Below are 21,180 nucleotides of genomic sequence, written 5' to 3' on the forward strand. Positions count from 1 at the left end.
ATAAAAAATAAAATTTTTGTTAATGGGTATTTTTTCAAAAAATAATTTATTTTTTCTTAAAAAATGGATAAAGTTAGTTAACACAAAAAATTTAAAATGGATTAAAAATGAGGTTTTTTAAAAGTTAGAAAGAAAAGAAATGTATATTTATAAAATAGAAGGGAGGAGAGTATCATTTTAACATCAAGAAAAGAGAGTGAAATTTTCTCTAAAAATTATATGTCAGATCAGTTCTATATACTATTTCTTAATAACAGAACTTTTTATTATGTAAAATTTTCAACCAAAAGAACATATATTATTTAAGACTATAAATTTAGTTTTTTATTAAGCAAAACTTTAATAATTTATCTAAATTATTTTTCGATGTCTTTATTTTATTCATAAAACATAAAAAGAATCATGTATACAACTAAAAGCTAATATGTTCTTCTATTCATTGTTTTAAGTTTTAACTATTTCAAACTTTAAAAACCTTAAATTCCTAAAATCGAAACCTTAAATTTTAAAAGTATTTAAAGAATATTAATTTGTGAAATGAACAAACTCAAAGAATTTCATCATTATTTTAACTCTGGATAAGTATATTTACACTTGAAATGAAAGTAGCATAACATTATTTCATGAAAATCAATATTATTTATTTATTAGGATTTGTTGTGTAACAGTAATTGTCAAACAATTAGTTTAACTCAACATGCTTATATGGAATCCATATAAAATATTTTCATTTGAGATGTTAAAAAAAAATAGTACCAAAGATTGTCTTAACAAAATTATTTGTTTATAGAAAATTAAAAAAAATTAAGAATGCATCAGTAAAGCTTTATCTTATTCTTCTCTGCATTAACTACTTCCAAACTTTTTGTTGTATCTGTACTTTTCCTATAACATAAAATTAGCATCATAAACTCATTTTTGAAGAGAAACCGCAGAAGCAAATTACCCAAAGCATTCTGTTTAAGAGGACCCTTTGAAAACAACAAACTCTCGCAACTCAGAAAGTAAGTAGAATATTTTGTCCCCACATTAATTTATTCACCACCTTTGTTCTCATTCTCTTCAAATAATAAAATAATAACAAACCACTCACCATTCTCAAAAATCACGCATTCTACCACTTTGTATCGCATTATTTTATCAAATTCAAAACTTAGACTAAGATATATCTCTCTCTATAGAGAGAGAGAGAGAGAAAGACAAAGGGTACAGTAAATGCACATCTAAAGAGGTTAGTATTAAGCAATCCATCCAAAGGAAAAAGTGAATAGCAATTGAAGGACCACAAAAACAAACAAGAATACTTGTATTGTGTTGTAGTATTCTATGGAGTCAGTCACTTGCTCAAAAAACCAAAAGAGAAGAAAGAAATGAAATCCCTTTTTTCTTTCCTCCCTGATTCAGCAAAAAAGCAAAATTTGACAAGAATCAACCACAGCCCTTGATTCCTTTCCTTAATCAGAACAAAACCCTCTCTGAATCTGATAAAATAACACCACCCCACAAAAAAAGAAATGAGTTTTCATTGATTTGAATTTGATTCCTCTCAGACAAATCATCAAACACCACTCAGGCATAGAAATGGGGTTTCCAAGAAAGACTCTCTTCCTCCTCGTGTTCATGGTCTTGTTCACAAACCACTACTACTCTGAATCTGCTTCAGACTACACAACCTTGGTCTACAAAGGTTGTTCCAAAGACACATTCACAGATCCAAATGGTGTTTACTCACAAGCACTCTCATCACTGTTTGGCTCATTGGTGGCCCAATCAACAAAAACAAAGTTCTTTAAGGCCACAAGTGGGAGTGGCCAATCCACCATGACAGGAATCTTCCAATGCAGAGGTGATCTCTCAACCTCTGACTGCTACAACTGTGTCAGCAGGCTCCCTGTCCTCTCAGACAAGCTTTGTGGCAAGACCATTGCTGCAAGGATCCAGCTCCTAGGTTGTTACATGCTCTATGAGGTTGCTGGATTCTCAGAACAAGTCTCAGGGATGCAGATGCTGTTCAAGGCTTGTGGGGCAACAACAAGAAGCAATGGTGGGTTTGAGGTGAAGAGGGACACTGCATTCTCTGTTATGGAGAATGGTGTTGTGAGTGCCCATGGATTCTATGCTACTAGCTACCAGGGTTTGTATGTGATGGGTCAGTGTGAGGGTGATGTTGGTGATTCTGATTGTGGGGAGTGTGTGAAGAATGCTGTGCAGAAAGCTGAGGTTGAATGTGGAAGTTCTACTTCGGCGCAGGTTTATTTGCACAAGTGCTTCATTAGTTATGGTTATTATCCTAATGGGGTTCCTAGGGGCCATTCTTCTTCTTCTTCTTCTGCATCATCATCATCTTCTTACTCCTCATCTTCCTCAGGTAATCAATCAATCAATGAATGTTTTTTTATTTACTCAATTCGATCCAAATCAAACCGACTCGAATCGATTCAATTTCCAGGCTTCAAACACAAAACCTTTCATCAAGGGACTAAAGTCCATGAAATTTTCACATTCCTAGATCTCAATTTTGTGACACCATTCACTAAATGTCATTTATGTAACCTTGGTTTGATTATTTGGCCAATTGATGCAACTGGCAGGGCAAAATACCGGGAAGACAGTGGCTATAATATTAGGAGGGGCAGCAGGGGTTGCATTCTTGGTTATTTGCTTGCTATTTGCTAGGAGTTTGATGAAGAAACATGATGGTAGGTGTTATTTTCATGTCTTGCATGATTGATTTCTCTAATACTAGTTTAGTTTATTACTTAATCATTCTATTTTATATTGATAGTTTGCAGTTAGAGACATTAACTTATAAATGTGTTCAAAGGATTAAAATGAGTCATGAATATAAAAGAAAGGAATTACTTTAGAAAAGGACTAATTGTCTAATTCTGTGTATATTGGTGATGTGATTTTGGAATATCCTTTTTATTGCACAGATCATTGACAGTGGAATATGGTTGGCGTGAGGAAGCAATATTCTTCTTTGGGTTTGTGGATTTGTTTCTAGATATATAGCTTTTGTATGAAAGAGATGGAAAAGTTTTCTGGTAAATAGACTTAGCTGATAGAGAAAAGAATCTGGGGTGGCTCAAATGTGGGGACTACTCCTATAGTTCTTGTAGTTAGGTAAGAAGAAGATTTTGTTGTGAACAAACAGTATAATTAGCTCATCAAAGTTAGAAAAAAATATTTTTTTTTTATTTTTTTTTCACATTATTACCTTGAGGAATGAATGTTTGTCATCCTTAAATGGATGAAAATTTTGTGGCTTCACCCCCTTTAACCATGTGGGTATCTCTTTTTATCAGTTTTTTGCGCTACTCTCTCCTCTACTACTATTCTATTGAGTCTCCATTTTTATTTTATTTTTTTCTTGTTGCACTAACTTTAACTTTTTCAAAAGTGCAAACTTACGGCTTTTTTTTAATAAATAAAATAAATATTTTAATTACGGATACGCATAATTTGGTGAGTATTTATCGATTTCCATAATGTTACTTATCTCGTTTACACTGTAGTGTAAACGAGATAAGACACAAATACGTATCAACATATCACGTTTGCACACGTGTAATGTGAAAAATAGCGGTTAGATATCTCGTTTACAGTGTAAATGAGATACGACCATACTTACTGTAAACGAGATACGCTGGAACTTAAAACGTTTACACAGTAAACGAAATACAGTACGACAAAATCAACAAGTTATAAAAGGATCAGCAAACCGTTGGTTTTCCTCACATAACTCTCAATCCTTCTTCTCTTTCATTTTTTTCCCAAAAACTTAGCAAAAATGTCTAGTGACAGTGGTTTCTTTGTTGTGATGGTGTATCCCAACTGTCAGATGAGAAACAGTGACAGTAGGGTTATATTTGAGTGTGAGAGTCTTGCGCTGTTGCGAACTCGAAGAGCAAATTCGTTGTCCGAGTTAAAAAGTATGATATTGACGCGCGTTGGTGGTGTGGAAAGAAAAGAGGTCGATAAAACTGGGTATAGGATGCTAGCACTGATGGGGAATGGTGTATTTCGGTTTCGTCTGTTCTGACTCGTTAGCGATGAGCTTGTGCACCTAATGTTTGACGTGCACAGGAGAATTATGGTTGAACAAGTGATGGAGCTTTTTGCGGAGGTTCGTGATGTTGGTGGTGGTGGTTCTAACAGCTCAAACTTTGTACAATATGACCGTCCTCTTGCACTATGACCCTTGCACTGTGCTAGTCCAGTAGTAGACATGGCCGTTAAGGATGAGGAATCCGACGAAAAGTACGTTGTCGATAGCCTGTATGATAAAATAGAATTCATATAATAAAGTCATCAAAATGAACAAGCACAGCTCAATAAAAAAGGATTGATTCTTCGTTATAGATTATCTTTTTTCTTACAAGACAACAATCAAAATTTGATTGTCATAGTTTTCGTTTTCGAACAGATGACGAGGATGAGTTCAGGGTTGGTCACATATTCAGAAGCAGAGAGGCACTACAAGGTGTGAAGAATTACAGCATTCGAAGAAGTACTGAGTATCGAGTAGTCGAGTCGGGTCAGTTAAAGTACTACGTGCATTGTCAGGGTTCATTCTTGTGGTATATCCATGAAACTAGCAGCGGTGTGCATCCGGCTATGTCCGTGGTATCATGATGTGCTACATGGCATAAGGAGTGGTAGGTCCATGCAAGCACAGCAGACCTCTATGACAGACCGCTGCACCTCCCAAAGTCAGCCAACAATGGAACCATCTAATATGCACTTGATTGTTGGACTTGTCGGTTATCAGGTAACCACCGATCAATAGCATGATGTAACATCTAGTGTACTGTCAGAGGGTGGCTAGATCCAAAGTAACTGGTATGTGCCGGACTTGGTCCTAAAGCCATGTCATCTTGATGCTAAATGAATTCTTCCTCTGGGCACCCTGTTGCAGACCATGTGGGCGTCTGGCACTTAGGAGTTCCTCCATGTACTTCCATGTTGGTCGCTGGTACCAAGTTTGGAAGTCATGCAGGCACCCACCCACTGGCTTCCCGCCTGTGCGTAACTCGAGGTGGTATGCAACATCCTGCAGGGTGATGGTGCACTCACCCCATGGCAAGTAGAAAGTGTGGGTCTCCAGACGTCAGCGGTCTACGAATGCAGTGATCAAGAAGTTGTCAAACACAAAGTCCCTGAGTTGTACCGTGTCACCGATCCAACCTCCCTTAGGTAAGGGATGATGGCGTCCGATGATGCAAATGTGCGACTAACCTGCCTAGGTAGCAGCAGGCGAGGCTTCTATTTAAAAAAACAATTTTTTTTTTTTATAAAATTTTGATTTCAAACTAAGTTCTTTAACATATTCAATTCTGTTCTAAAAATATAAAATGTAACTGAAATAAACAACACAACATAATAAACAGGATAAAAACCAATACATAAATTTCCTTTATGTATTTAAAAAAATAACAAATAAAAACATTTACTTAACTAATTAAATCAAATTAATTTGTTATTTAACTTTTACTATACCTAAATTATACATGTAACAAATATTAATAACTTGCCAACTAATCTACTCTGTGTTACTTAAATATCTGCCAATTTACTTATGTGTTAAAACACTAACTCTATAAAAGTACCCTAAATAAAAACACATACGCTTATTAATTTGAACGATAAAAAAAACACTAACCTCAAAGTCGATAGCTCCCGCAATATGCAAACTAAAGTTTAGGTGATTGATGTCAGGGTCCCATGCGTCTGCGTGTGCCATAACGTCCGAAGAACTAATAAATATCAAGAAAACCGTGCGAGAAAGAGAAAAATGAGGGTTTAGTGGGTGTAGAGCAGGATCAAGGGGTGTTCGGAATGAGTTTCATTTATAGACGCTTCTCAATCTTATTTCATTTACACTGTAAATAAGATAAAATATATAACACGTATTTGTAAATGAGATAAGCAACATTATGAAAATCGATAAATATTTATCAAATTACGTGTATTCGTAATTAAAATATTTATTTTATTTATTTAAAAAAAAAAACCGCAAACTTACGTATCTCCCTTCCAATACACTTGTTTTGGTTTGTGTTCCTTGATTCGGTAAGACAATGACAGATGCATAACTTCAAGTCAAATATCTATAAACCAAGCAATTTAGATTACCGAGGGGGGGGGGGGGGGGGAATGGCCAGCATTTGGAGCTTCTGGGGGGGGGGGGGGGAATGGCCAGCATTTGGAGCTTCTGGCTGGCATTTAAATTGAAATGTTTGTTAGTACTATATGACTCCTACATAGATTTACCTTGTCACATTCACAGTCAATCAAGTATTCAAATTAGCTTAGCCTAATCTAAGAAACTTTTATTTTTAAAATAATCGTGATGATTCAATTTGTTTAGTGACAAAATTAAAACCTCAGCCAAACCTTGATAGCATTTAACATGCTTTTCTCTCTCTCTCTCTTTTTTTTGGACAAAGTCTTTATTCTTTTATTCCCTATCAATTCGACATGGATGACTAGATGTTGCACATTGCTGTCGAATGGCCTATTTAATATTTTTTCCACTTTATATTTTATAATATCTAATTTATAATCATTTGAAAGAAATAAAAAATTCGAAATTATTTATTAAATATTTATATTTAGTATTATGATTCAAGACTAAACTTCACGTTGACATGCACTTTTTTTTTTGGGTCTTGTGTTAACAATAACATGCACTTAGTAATTTTTTGATCTTTCGTTAAAAGGTAAATTTTATAATGTGTATAATTTAGTGTCTAATTTTTATCTAACTTACTTTATGTGATAATTTTAAATATTTAAACATTATTATTTTTACTTTAAAATAAAATAATAATTTTAATTTTTTTAAATAAATTAGACAACACTTTTAAACACCGTAATAATCACTTGGTTCGAAATTTGACTTAATTGATTGGTGAATGTTACAGTACTTAAAAGGTGTAAAAAAAATTAAAAATTAATATTTAATTTAAAAAGTATAAAAATAAATAATTTTAAAAAAATCAAAATCTACTACCAAAAATAAATTAGATAAAATTTAAACAACTCATAGATACAATAAAATTGATCTAATTGTTTTAAGAGCAGTGGTCCAACTTTGGTCAGAATTCAGTATCTCATAATACTGCCGTCGTCTGCATTCTGACCTGTTTGGATCAGACCTAATTCTAGTCCAAAGTGCCTGCTCATATAATAAAAAGAAGCTGAAGTTTCACCAACTCTTGCTTGAACGAAAGGTGCTATATATGGAAAAATAATATTGATCACCAGAAAAAAAAATTGAATATGAACATGAATTTTCGGCGCTTTTTAATTTGAATATGGAAATAAAAATGGTGTTGAACTTAAACATGGGGAATATAGGTGCTTCACAACCATGTGGTGTCGGTAGAACAACTCGGAGGGTTTGAATTGCATTGGATATCCCATTTTATGAAAAAATTGACAACAACAAACAACTTGGAGGGTCCGTTTTCTAGCTTCCGAAATTCGTATTTGCCCAACCACAAGTCGGACCATGCGATTTCTTAAGCAAAATTTTAAAATCAAACAACTCGCATGGTCCGATTTATGTACTCTGAGTTTTTTCAATTCTTTTACACAAATCGGACCCCTCCGATTTGTGTACTCTAAATTTTTTTTACATTTTTAAAACACAAATCGGAGGGTCTGATTTGTGTACTCCCACAATTTTAAAAAACACAAAAAATTACCATATTAAAATATATCATTTATTTTATTTCTATATCAAAATTTTTTAGCTAATTTTCGGTGGAGTTGTGAATTTAATATGACGTGATATATTCTCTTCATCTTTCTGTGATATACTAACTAGCATACAACCCGCCATGCGGGCTGATTAACTGATCCATTGAAAATTGAAGGTTACCACCTCTCTTTGCATAAAATACATTCAAAATATAAGCTAAGCCAATATATACACACTGCACGTGGCTTTGGAAACGAACTTGCTAAATAGTTTTGCTGTTTATTTTTCGCTAGAGAAGAAAGAACACTTTTTGTTTTAATATTGGAGTAAACTGTTGGAGTGTTATTCTTAAATGTGAAACTGTTTAATTACAGAAATAGAAATTAGACTATTTAATTTGTGAGAAGTACATAAATCGGACCGTTCGATTTGTGTTAAAAAAATTAAAAAATTTAAAATATAGAAATCAGACTTTTCTATTTGTATACTTTCCACAATTTTAAACACTAAAAATTACGATATTAGGATATATCATTATTTTTACTTTCATACAAAAAAAAAAGAGCCAAAAAATTACGGAGTACATGTCCTTCCCAATTCCCAAAAAAGGAGAGGGTTCTTATATGGTAACATGACACCTGTTAAGTTCACCTCCATAATTAGTTATATTATTGATGACAAAAGAAATTCTTTGAGAAGCATCATTTCTTAAAAAAAAAATCAAAAGTATTAAAAGAAGTGAAATTTTTATTTGGGCCATTAATTACTTACTTTCCTCATGTTCATAAGGTAATTAGATCCCAGATATATATATAAAAAAAATATCCAATTATGAAAAGATATACTGTCGCACAAAAAAAAATCGATTTTTCACATACACTTTTCATAAAATAAGGCGGATAAGAAAAGAAAAGAATAGACTGACAAAGTTCTCGAGGGAATGCTTAGTTAGCAAAAAGACGAATACAAAGAAGAAAAGAAAACAGAAAATAATGCGGAATAGAACTGAATTAGAATCACTTTGGCATTGGTATATAATGCTCCTATTATACACTTAGCAGCCTCCTCAATCCTCATACCAAAATAAGAAACTGCACTAACTAACAATAACTAACTACCTTAACTCAGCAAATAACTTCTCAACTATTCTTGATATCAGCTTTGTTAGTTTCTTTCATTTCATTTACCATACTATCTGAACGAACTTACTTCTACCGGTAAAGAATTTTATAAAAATATAATCGCGTGGTAAGCATAATTTTTAAACCAGCAGAGAATTCTTTCGTGCAAAAGTTTGGTTGTCACAAGTAACAAAATCCAATAAAATTTATAACCGAAGTATTTAAACCTCGGGTCGTCTTCTCAAGGAATTGCAGGGAAGTATGATTTATTATTGGTTATGGAAAAAGATATAATTTTTGGGTTTTTAAAATAAGGAACAAGTAATTTAAATGACAAGAAAAATAAATTAATAATTAGAAAATCTCTTGGCAAGGTATGAGAACTGGAAATCCTATCATAGTTATCCTTATCAGGTGTGATGAGAATTGGATTTTGCTCCCACTTAGTTAACCCTTACTAAATAAAAGAAAGTCAAGTGGACTAATTAATTTGATCCTCAAGTCCTAGTCAACTCCTGTGGAAAGACTAGTTTTAGAGCGATCCAAATCAATCAGAAACTCCCAATTTTCAATCAACTGCTGAGTTTGATAACTCAAGTGTTACCAATTACTTTACCAAAGCAACAAGGGAATAAATCTTAAATTAAATTGAAAGCATCATAAATAGAATAAAACAATCATAAATCTGAAATACCTCAAATTGCATTAAATAAAGAAATCAATTCTAACATGGAGTTCATAAGCCAATTTAGGAACATTAACAAGTAAAAGCATTGGAATAAATAAAAGTAGAAAATAAATTAAAGGAACATTGAACCTGTGATTGAAGAGAAGTAGCCTAGTCATAATAGAAATCCCAAATCCTAATCCTAATCCTAATCCTAAATCCTAAGAGAGAGGAGAGAGCATCTCTCTCTAAAAGCTACATCTAAACCTAAAATTATGAATAATGAATGTTGCATCAATTGTTGTATCCATTCTCCTTATTAATTCCTCCATTCTCTGGCTTATATTCTGTGTTTTTGGGCTTGGATTTGGGCCAAAAAGGGGTCCAAAAATCGCTGGAGCATTTTCTGCAATTTCTGCACGTAGCGTATGTCACGCGTGCGCGTGGATCACGCGTTCGCGTCATTTGGAGTTTTTCCTTGTCACGCGTACGCATCGCTGCCTTTTCTTCAAAACTCCATTTTTGTGCTTTTCTTCCATTTTTGTATGTTTCTTTTATGTCCTCTAAGCCATTCCTGCCCTATGAAGCCTGAAAATACTTAACACACAGATCACGGCATCGAATGGTAATAAAGCATAATTAAATTTAATATTTTTAAAGTATCGGAAACATGTTTTCACATATATTATAAAATAAGGAAGGAATTGTAAAACCATGCAATTTACATGAATAAGTGGATGAAGAATTGATAAAAACACTCAATTGACCACAAAGTACATCATAAAATAGGGGTTTATCACCATCCTTGCCACAGACAATCTCCAATATCTAAAGAAAGTACGAAGTGAAGTTCTAGTAACTAAGCTTATCACATACAAGGACGTTTCTTCAGTGGGAAAAGTATATTCAAGACCTTGGTGGACTAGGTAATGAAGTCAATTTTTGTAAAAGATTAGGGTCGGTTCACAAATAAGCAAAAGTAGCGGTTGGGGACGAAATTCAAAAACAACGAAAAAGATGAATTGAGTTAAATAGATGTAAAATTTTGGATTGTATGTAAGTTAATAGTCTGAGAGTAAAAATCACAATCCAAAGTCTATGATATGTAGAATTCTTGTTAATCAGGAGAAACAGTAATCATGCCTTGAAGTAGTTTTAAAGTGGTTAGTTGAAAGCTAATAGAAAAGTTAGAAAGTTAAAGTAGTTAAGAGTTAAAAATGAAGTTAAAGTACGTGGCATGGTGTTTTGGTTCCCAATTAACTAAAATTGCACAAACTTGAATAACAAGTAACTCAAATTCAAGTAAATATTGCAGATTATTGATGATTAATCATAGAAAAGAATTGCAAAATTAAAGTAGAATAATCAATAATGTTATTTAATGAATAAGGGAATAAGAAAGAATAAGAAAGCTAGCCCGTGCATTCATGAATTGCCTTGGTTAAAACCATTTAGTGCAAAATTTGAAATTTTCAAAACTAATTCATGAATGGTAGTTAATTGAAACAATTTGCTGAAAAAAATTGGGCAGCTTTTCGTCTAAAAATTGGACATTCCCGGGTAATAAACAGCAGTAGAAACAGTTCATATGATAATAAGATAGTGCAGAAAAGAGTAACAATAGTAATTCAAAAGAATTCAGAATAAACAGACTCAATCTGCATTAAAGAATAGTATATGAACAGCATTATCATCACAACAAATTCAAAATTGCGAAACAGATAAAACAATTAATAAGAACGGCGCAATTATCAGGCCTAAATCCACTAACCACATCCTAGCTACCTAACCACCTAAAATCCACTACGATCATGCATCTCTAACTATCCTAATTTTGAAAAAAAATGCAACTAACTAACTGAAAGAGGAATCGTTGTTCGGTGTAACCTGGTAGGCAGAGGAACAGAAATTGGGCTTAGAGAGATGGTGGTGGTGTGGTAGTGGTGGCTGGCAATGCGGCGGCACTGGGAGACGGCACGGCGGCGGTTCGGTGGAGGTAGGGTGGCGGTTTGGTGGTTGAGGATGAAAGAGGGTTATGGAGGAGGGAAGGAGAAGAAGGGGCAAGGAGGGGAGGGTTGGGGGCGTGGTGGCCGGTGGTTCAGGGTGGGGCGGCGTGGTGGTGATTCGGCTTCTGCGAGGGCGGCGGGTCGTGGAGGGAGAAGGGTGGAAGGGGAGAAAGAGGGAAGAAGAAGAGAAGGGAGGAGTGGGGTTCTGCGAGGGCGGCGCGGTGGTGCGGGCTCGGCGAGGTGGGTTGGGGGTGGTGGTGGCTGGTTGGTGGTGGCAGAAGGGAAGAGGGAGAGTGCAGAGGGGAAGGGGGTTTTGGGACGTGAAAGAGGTAGGGTTCCGCGTCGAAGGGGGTAAGTGGATTCAAATTCATGCGGACGCGTGGGTCACGCGAACGCGTGGTTAGGGCGGAAAGGAGATGACGAGAATGCGTCATTGATGTAATCGCATGGGTGATGGATAATGAAAGTGATGCGTACGCATGGGGCACGCGTACGTGTCGCTCAGAATTGTGCTAAACGCACAATTCCAGCGTCGTTTTGGTGCAACTCTCTATTTCCATTTAGGGGGCAAGAATATTCACGCGATGCGTACGCGTCGCCGACGCTTTCGCGTGGTGTGTGTGAAGTGAAAGTGATGCGATCGCGTCGTTGACGCGTTCGCGTGGCCCAATTTGTGCCTAATGCATACCAGCCACACGATTCCAGCCCAACTTTCTAGGCGTTGGATTGTTACGTCGATTTGCAATCGACGCCCATGTGTGGCCCATGCACACGCGTGGGGTGCTTTTTTTTTGTGCAGGATGCAAAATGCAATGCTGATATGGATGTCATGAATAATTCCAGGTTCAATAAAATTAAATAAAATAAAACGAGAAATAAACAAAATGAAATAAAATTAAAATTGAAAAAGGAACGATCATACCATGGTGGGTTGTCTCCCACCTAGCACTTTTAGTTAAAGTCCTTAAGTTGGACATTGTGGTGAGCTTCTTGTCATGGCAGCTTGTGTTTGAACTCATCCAGAAATTTCCACCAACTTTTGCAGTTCCAATATCCTCCGGGGTCCCAAACTAGGCATGTAAAGCCTTTGAGCAAATCCAAGCAGGTTTTCAGGCTCCACGGGTGTTGATTGTTCGAATGAATCCCAGGATCCCAAACCTTGTTTTTGTATCCGCCTTTGTTTCGATTTACATTTATCCAGCCGGGCGGTATGGAATTTGTATTCTCACTAAGATGACCAAACATCTTCCGAGACCCATTCAATCGAACTTGATACCAATCCTTGCACTTCAAATTGAAGCGTGGAACCTCATCGAATCTTGCATACCAGCTCTGAGTACGAGCCATTTCTCTTTTACTCTTAAAGCCGCAAAGAGCTCTAAGCTGGCCATCTGTTTCAAGCAAACCAAATTCAAGTGGAAAAGTAAAGATAAGGGCTAAGGATTTTACCCACTTGAAATTAGTATTGGGTGGTAATGGCCTTGGAATAGGTGTTTCCAGTGGTTTTGCAAGCTCTACTCTCTTGTATTCTTCTATGAATTCCTCCACTTCTTTGCAAACTTCCTCAACTGCAACCACGTCTTGATCAAAGTCTTCGATATCTTCCTCATCATTCAAGTCATAATTTGGAGGTTGAGAAAAGTCTACCTCCGCATCATCTTCGTATTCACTTGGGGAAGATTCTTCAATTTCAAAGAATTCACTTGCGGATGCAAGTTCATTACTAGAAGAACTTGACTCGTGATTATCATTATCAAAGAAACTCGCTTCTTGAGTTGTTCCGTCTAGTTCTTCATAAGATACCTACTTTGGGAGTTGTGCACTATCCTCCTTAGCATCAATTGCAAATTTCTTGACGGAACTCTCCACAATTCTGGATTTCCATGGAGGTTCAGCATCTCCTAAGTCTTCAACCAATTCTTCTTCTTCAATAATTTTGGCTTCCTCCACTTCTTCCAGTACAAAGTCATGCTCCTTACTGTCCATCGGAGTTTCTAGTATCTCCTTCATGCTACGTTCTTCATTAGATTGTCCACAAGAAACCATGGGGGTTGAGTGTCCGAACGTCTAGAAGGTAATCGATTGATCGCTTGCTCCAGTTGGTGAAGGGTTGCATGAAATTTTTCCACTGTTTCCTAGAAACGCTCCCGTGATTCTTGGGTAGATGGATATGGACATGGTGCATAGGAAAGTGGTGATTTTTGGGAGTAATTGGATTGGAATTGGGGTGGATAAGAGTTAGGGTCATATGGAGGTGAATGGTGATAGGTGGCTTGTGAGTGTGGTGGTTCATAGCTATATTGAGGAGGTGAGTTATAGGCGTATGATGGGACTTGTTGGTAACTACACGGATGTCCACCATATATATTATCTTGGTATGCACCTCGGAATGGTTTTTGACCATAGTAATTTGGTGGGTGTTGGTTGTCACGAGAAGGTCCACCGTAACTATTGTCCTGGCATGCATTATATAATGGTCGTTGTCCATGGTATCTTGGAAGGTGTTGTTGCCGAAAGGGTTGATCAGATCCTCGTGGCTCCTTCCATCTGTGATTGGTTTGACCTTGATGCATGTTCCTGTTATACCTTCCATTCTTTTCAACAATATTTGAACCAAACTCAAAGCGACGGGGTGAGAACTCATAGTAACTAATAAAAAAATTTAAAACAAAAATAAAAGCAAATAAACAAGCAAAATAAAATATTTACAATAACCAATAATAAGGCACACGTTTGCAATTCCCCGGCAGCGGCGCCATTTTTGAACGAACTGACTTCTGCCCGTAAAGAATTTTATAAAAATATAATCGCATTGTAAGTATAGTTTCTAAACCAGCAGAGAATCCTTTCGTGCAAAAGTTTGATTGTCACAAGTAACAAAACCCAATAAAATTTATAACCGAAGTATTTAAACCTCGGGTCGTCTTCTCAAGGAATTGCAGGGAAGTATGATTTATTATTGGTTATGGAAAAAGATATAATTTTTGGGTTTTTAAAATAAGGAAGAAGTAATTTAAATGACAAGAAAAATAAATTAATAATTAAAAAATCTCTTGGCAAGGTATGAGAACTGGAAATCCTATCCTAGTTATCCTTATCAGGTGTGATGAGAATTAGATTTTGCTCCCACTTAGTTAACTCTTACTAAATAAAGGAAAGGCAAGTGGACTAATTAATTTGATCCTCAAGTCCTAGTCAACTCCTGTGGAAAGACTAGCTTTAGAGCGATCCAAATCAATCAGCAACTCCCAATTTTCAATCAACTGCTGAGTTTGATAACTCAAGTGTTACCAATTACTTTACCATAGCAACAAGGGAATAAATCTTAAATTAAATTGAAAGCATCATAAATAGAATAAAACAATCATAAATCTGAAATACCTCAAATTACATTAAATAAAGAAATCAATTCTAACATGGAGTTCATAAGCCAATTTAGGAACATTAACAAGTAAAAGCATTGGAATAAATAAAAGTAGAAAATAAATTAAAGGAACATTGAACCTGTGATTGAAGAGAAGTAGCCTAATCATAATAGAAATCCCAAATCCTAATCCTAATCCTAAATCCTAAGCGAGAGGAGAGAGCCTCTCTCTCTAAAAGCTACATCTAAACCTAAAATTATGAATAATGAATATTGCATCAATTTTTGTATCCATTCTCCTTATTGATTCCCCCATTCTCTTGCTTATATTCTGTGTTTCTGGGCTTGGATTTGGGCCAAAAAGGGGTCCAGAAATCGCTGGGAGCGTTTTCTGCAATTTCTGCACGTGGCGTCTGTCACGCGTGCGCGTGGATCACGCGTTTGCGTCATTTGGAGTTTTTCCTTGTCATGCGTACGCGTACGCGTTGCTGCCATTTTGCGCTAGGCACGCGTCCGCGTTGTTCACGCATACGCGTCGCTGCCTTTTCTTCAAAACTTCATTTTTGTGCTTTCCTTCCATTTTTGTATGTTTCCTTTCTGTCCTCTAAGCCATCCCTGCCCTATGAAGCCTGAAAATACTTAACACACAGATCACGACATCGAATGGTAATAAAGCATAATTAAATTTAATATTTTTAAAGCATCGGAAACATGTTTTCACATATATTATAAAATAAGGAAGGAATTGTAAAACCATGCAATTTACATGAATAAATGGGTGAAGAATTGATAAAAACACTCAATTGACCACAAAGTACATCATAAAATAGGGGTTTATCACTATCCTTGCCACAGACAATCTCCAATATCTAAAGAAAGTACGAAGTGAAGTTCTAGTAACTAAGCTTATCACATACAAGGACGTTTCTTCAGTGGGAAAAGTATATTCAAGACCTTGGTGGACCAGATAATGAAGTCAATTTTCGTAAAAGATTGGGGTCGGTTCACAAATAAGCAAAAGTAGCAGTTGGGGACGAAATTCAAAAACAACGAAAAAGAGGGGGAGGAGACGAGAATCCAGTAATAAATCAAAGCCCCAAACTCCATTAATAGGTAGGTGAAAGCTGTGTTGGGGTCAGTGTGAAGGTTCGTTTGGTCGACCTGCACGGAGACGGCGGAGGAGAACGCGGGATTGAACGGCGCGGAAGCATAGATCGAGATCTGGCTGTCTCGAGGTTCACAATAAGGGAAGGAAATGGACCAGACAGGGCAACGAGATTCACAGGTACGCTTTGTCGGTGTCAATGAGGTTTTTACCGTCCGATAATGCCCCGGGAGGGGGTTTGCACCAAAATTGATTTCAATTGCGGGGCCCGTGACTCACCGGTTTCCCCAACAGTTTTAATCGTTTGATTGTTCGAGGTTGCCATTTATTATGGCACATAGCCGAATTTGATTTATTAGTTTTTAATTTGTGTACCGAAAATCAGGGTTGGTCCTTACGGTTGAATGAGTTTTAGTTGGGTTATTTTAGGATGTCTGGGATTATAGCTGCGTGTTCGTAGTTATGGTTGATAATGCCGATGTTCTGTTTGCTCACTGCGTTTTTTAGAACTATGACAGCCGAATGGGTTTGTGGAGCCTAGCTACGACTTTTCATCTAATTTTGACCGAGTCCATGCGTCGCAGGTGTGTTTGTTGCTCATGTTATGAGTTTTATTTGACTGGTTTATGTTGATGTGGCCTACCGCCTGTTGTAACACATGCCACATGTTGTTCGTTGCAGGATGCTGATGATGGAATGAGCGGCGAAACCGTGCCGGTAGAGGAAGCAAAAGTGATGGATTCGTCCGCCGCAGATGCAGACATAGATGCAGAAGTAGGAGTGAGGATTGTTGAAGGGATATGATCCTTTAGCGCAATTGAATTTTCTTCCCTCACAGCCAAGGACGTCCTTACGACGGAGTTCACAAGCCTACAGGCAGCTTATAACTACTACAACGAATACGGTCGCATCAAGGGATTCTCGGTCAGGAGGTCCAAGGTGGGACGCAGAATAAAGCAGGGGGCAGATGGCAAAATAATTTGGCAGATATTCGTATGCTCGAGGGAAGGAGAGCGAGACAGAAAACACATGCAGCGGGAAGACAGGAAGAAGGATCCTCGACCGATCACGCGGTGCGGGTGTGAAGCCCGGATTAAGGCCCACGTTGATGATGCCAGCGGGCGATGGTTTGTTGAACAATTTTGAGACAACCATAATCATCCCATGCTGGATGCGAGGGTTAGGGGTCTGTCGCGGTCACACAGAGCAGTCAAGGAAGGGGATTTGCACCAAATCAATTCCATGAGAAAATCTGGGTTGCGGGTGCCAACAATTTTCCGCGCGTTTGCCAATCAGTCAGGAAGATTCGAGACTGTTGGGTTCGAGATAAAGGACATATATAACGCGATAGAGAAGCAAAGGTGGGCTGGCGTGACAAATGCGGAGTCCGCGTTGAAGTTCTTGGGAACTTTAAGGATGACTGATTCTGGGATGTTCTGGAAGTACTCGGTGGATGTTGACAAGAGGCTGGAAAATCTCTTCTGGTGCAATGGTACAAGTCATTATGACTACAACGTGTTCGGTGATGTCCTGGGTTTTGATGCAACTTACGGTCGTAACAAATACAAGTGCCCTTTGGTAATATTCTCAGGGGTGGACCATCACATGAGGACGGTTGTGTTCGGCTGCGCCATATTGAGCAACGAGAGCGAAGCAAGCTATGTGTGGTTGCTGCGGTTATTTCTTAAGGCAATGAAGGGAAAACAGTCAAAGTCTGTCATCACGGACGGTGACCTCGCCATGAAGAGTGTGGTTAGCACAGTTTTTCCCGGTGCACATCACAGGTTGTGTATTTGGCATTTGTTAAGGAACGCCACTGCTAGAGTCGGACGGCATGGTTTTCTTAGGAAATTCCATCTGTGCCTCATGGGAGATCTAGAGGTCGACGAATTTGAGAGAATATGGACGGAGAGTGTGGCGGACCACGGGTTCGAGGATCATCCATGGATAGTGGAGATGTATGCCAAGAAGCATTCCTGGTCCAATGCCCATATCCGGGGGAAATTCTTCGCAGGACTGAAGACGACATCCAGGTGCGAGGCTTTGAATATGCAGCTTGGAAAATTTATACACAATGGGTACAATCTGAGGGAGTTTTTGGAGCACTTCCAACACTATTTGGAGTTCATGAGGAGGAGAGAACTAGTGGCAGACTACAAGTCTGCATATGGCGAGCCTGTTGTAAAGACGAAACTCGAGGCCATTGAGCAGTTCGCTGCAACGGTTTATACAAGAGAGGTTTTCGAACTGTTTCGGGAGGTGCTGATGCTAGCCAGCAACGTTAGAGTTGTGTCCACCAAGAGGATGAGCGCTTGTGTTTTGTTCGAGGTTGCAATGTACTGCAAGCAGAGATCATGGGCCGTGTCGTGGGCCGAGGAAGACGACGAATTTAGCTCTTCTTGTCAGCGGATGGAGTCCTTTGGGCTTCCTTGTATCCACATGGTTGGGGTTTTGGTTTATCTGAACATGACAGCTATCCCCAAAGGCGTAATACTTGACCGGTAGACAAAGAGGGCAAAGCAGCCGCGTGCACCCTGCGACGGAACTTGTGTTGGGGAGATCCCAGATGCGGCATACATGAGCATGCACGCGGCGATGCTGGATGATTGCAGGGAGCTGGTGAGCTTGTCTTGTCGGTTTTTCGAGGACTACGTGGACGTGAAAACAAGGTTGGCAAAGGAGCGCCAATCTCTGCGGGACAAACATCACCAAAGGTTGGGTGTTGCTGAGGAGGCCAGCAGGGTGTCTATTCGGGACCCGTTGCGGGCAAGGTACAAAGGATGCGGTCGAAGAGTTGTCACCTCCCGGGAAAAGTTTTGCCGGGTTCAGAGGTGTTGACTGTGTAAAAAGGGCAGACACAATTCTCGCAAGTGTCAACAATCGAGTATGGGGGAGAACTTCGACAGTTTTGAGGCTGGCGCGGCTTATAAAAGCATGGAGGCAGGAGAGGGGGGTGAGGAGTACTACAAATTTGAGTGAGCTGGCTGAACTGTTCTTGTTGGCAGTTACGCATCGAGATGGATTGAGTATGGCTGGCTACTACGCGCTGTACTTGTTGGCGTGACATCCGGAAGGGCGTATGCATAGCGTAGGTTATGCGAGTTAAAAATTTTATACTTCTAGTCATATTGGTTGCGTTCAGGGACGAATGTAGTATTCAGTGCAGCTTGTGAGGATGTGTGTCCTCAATGTGTTGTTCTGTGTTGTGACAATAGTTGCGTTTGTGTTTGATTAATTAAATTAAAAAGGGCTAGTTAATGTAAACCGAGTCATGTGGTTAGCGGGTTTGGCGCAAGGAACTATAACGAGACATTGTTGCCAAATGAAAGTGGTCATTGCGCAGGGCTTTCGGCTGTCCGGGTTTCGAAAAAAAAAATTGCCTATAACCTCAAAACTGCATCGAGTGTTTATGCTTTCCTGGTACTAAGAATATGGCACTATCCATCAGGAAGTGGAAAAAAAAACATATAATAATAAGAGGCTTTGTTTAGGAAATGATAATAAAGGCAGTGTATTATATTGCAGACTCCATTGAAACACATACGGAACAGAAGATAAATTTAATCTACGCTAATTTAACATCCAACGCACGGCAACAAAGTATTTAACCAAAAAAGCGGTGGTTCCTGACATGCAACGGTGGATATGCATGCAACAAAATACATTCAATCAGTTAAACCTAATGACACAAGTTTTACAATATGGCGGGTCGGGTAGCTATAACATCGAAGTGGAGTCGTCTACAGAGATGTGTTGGTACCACTTCAAAGTGATGGCCCACCCTGGTCGCCAACAAAAGGGGGCATGAAAAGCCCAGCATGGTCGAAACGAAGCTCACGTTATGAACAGGGTCATGGCAGCACGGCTGCCATTGCCCTCCGGCTATTCCAGTCCACCTCTGCCCGCTGCCTTATCTCATCACGGAACTCATTGAAGTGCTCGTTTACAATAGCCAATGCAGTGTCAATCCGTATCCTGTTGGACAGCTGATCGATGCTCTGCAGCATGACAAAGTAAAGGCATACATGGATGTGTCGATTAAGAGATCTTTACACAATGGAAAATCTTTTTAAATGCACACAGCGTGAGAAAAGTTGTGTCGAATACCTTCTTCTGTGGGACAGGGTTGGTTGTGAACATCTGCTCCATTTGAAGCCACAACATCATCCACAGCTTGTCCTTGTTGCTTTTTTTTTTCCGTGGTCGCTGCCAGAAACAGAAATTGGTGAATACCTATCAAAATTGGAGAACACATATACATGGTTGAGAAATTAATATAATTCGTACCAGTTGTTCTTGTTGGTGACCCCCAGAACGAAGTTCAGATTCCACTCAGACAGTGGCGGGTTCCTTCCTAAGACGTCGATGTCTGGGAACATGGTTGTCAAGATCTTGTCCAGAACCCTGGCCTACAAAACGGCAGCAGATGAGACGGGAGAAGAGTTAATGTTGAGTTTTCGGATTGTTCCCTGTTTACTTCCCAAAAAATGAATGTTTGGGTTTAGTGGCATGTCCCGTAGAGGATGAGACAATAAAAAAAACCAATGTGAGTAGGGAGGATACGGAATTTTTTGGGGTTTTTTTTTTATTTATCGTCCCTTTTTTTTTATCATTTTTTGGATTATACGTGATCCAGACTAAACCAAACAGGCCCACCAGTTCAAAATAATTCGGATTAAACAAAAACAAAAAAAGGCCCTCCGAAGTTGAGACGGAAACACAACAAAATGTCATACATTATGGGAAAGGAAAAGTAGAAATTACATACCACCGACTTAACCGCAGACTTTCTTCCCATGATAGTCTCCTGTGTTGGAAAGCTGTCGAATATCCACATCCGGTGACTGGAGACCTCCATAGCCATCAGGTAGTAGTGAGACTCTTTCGTGCCCTCGAGGACGTCCTTCATCTGAACGTAGATCTGGCACAGAGTTATGCGTTAGCGTTTCTGGTCAGGTATGAGCGGCAACAGGAATAATAAAGACCATATTGGTTTCTTGGTTTTCCACAATTCTATGTCATTTTTTTTCTATTTTTTGGTTTTCCGTGCGGTATGCGCCGCAACAATGCCTACATATCTCAGGTCGTTCGGTCATGATAGCCATGTCCCATGAAAGTAGTCCATCAAGTTCTCATCGTTGATGTCCTTGGTCAGAGCAAATTCCTGTCACGTGTGACATGGTCCGATCATATAGCGGTCGTAACT

The 21,180-nt window shown here is 38.4% G+C and overlaps 1 protein-coding gene and 1 pseudogene across 1 annotated transcript; both read left to right on the top strand.

Moving 5' to 3' along the window:
• The first annotated feature begins 1,091 nt into the window (after positions 1-1,091).
• On the top strand, positions 1,092-3,269 carry LOC107619714 (plasmodesmata-located protein 2). Its single transcript, XM_016322010.3, has 3 exons — positions 1,092-2,368; positions 2,592-2,699; positions 2,937-3,269. Exons 1-3 carry the CDS (start codon positions 1,582-1,584, stop codon positions 2,942-2,944), a joined length of 903 nt encoding a protein of 300 aa, XP_016177496.1. The 5' UTR covers positions 1,092-1,581; the 3' UTR covers positions 2,945-3,269.
• A 13,734-nt stretch (positions 3,270-17,003) lies between these two features.
• On the top strand, positions 17,004-18,812 carry LOC107615925 (protein FAR1-RELATED SEQUENCE 5-like; annotated as a pseudogene).
• The last annotated feature ends 2,368 nt before the right edge of the window (positions 18,813-21,180 follow it).

The sequence above is a fragment of the Arachis ipaensis genome, chromosome B9 (assembly GCF_059453495.1).
Source record: "Arachis ipaensis isolate K30076 ecotype BB chromosome B9, ASM5945349v1, whole genome shotgun sequence".
Taxonomy (NCBI): Eukaryota; Viridiplantae; Streptophyta; class Magnoliopsida; order Fabales; family Fabaceae; genus Arachis; species Arachis ipaensis.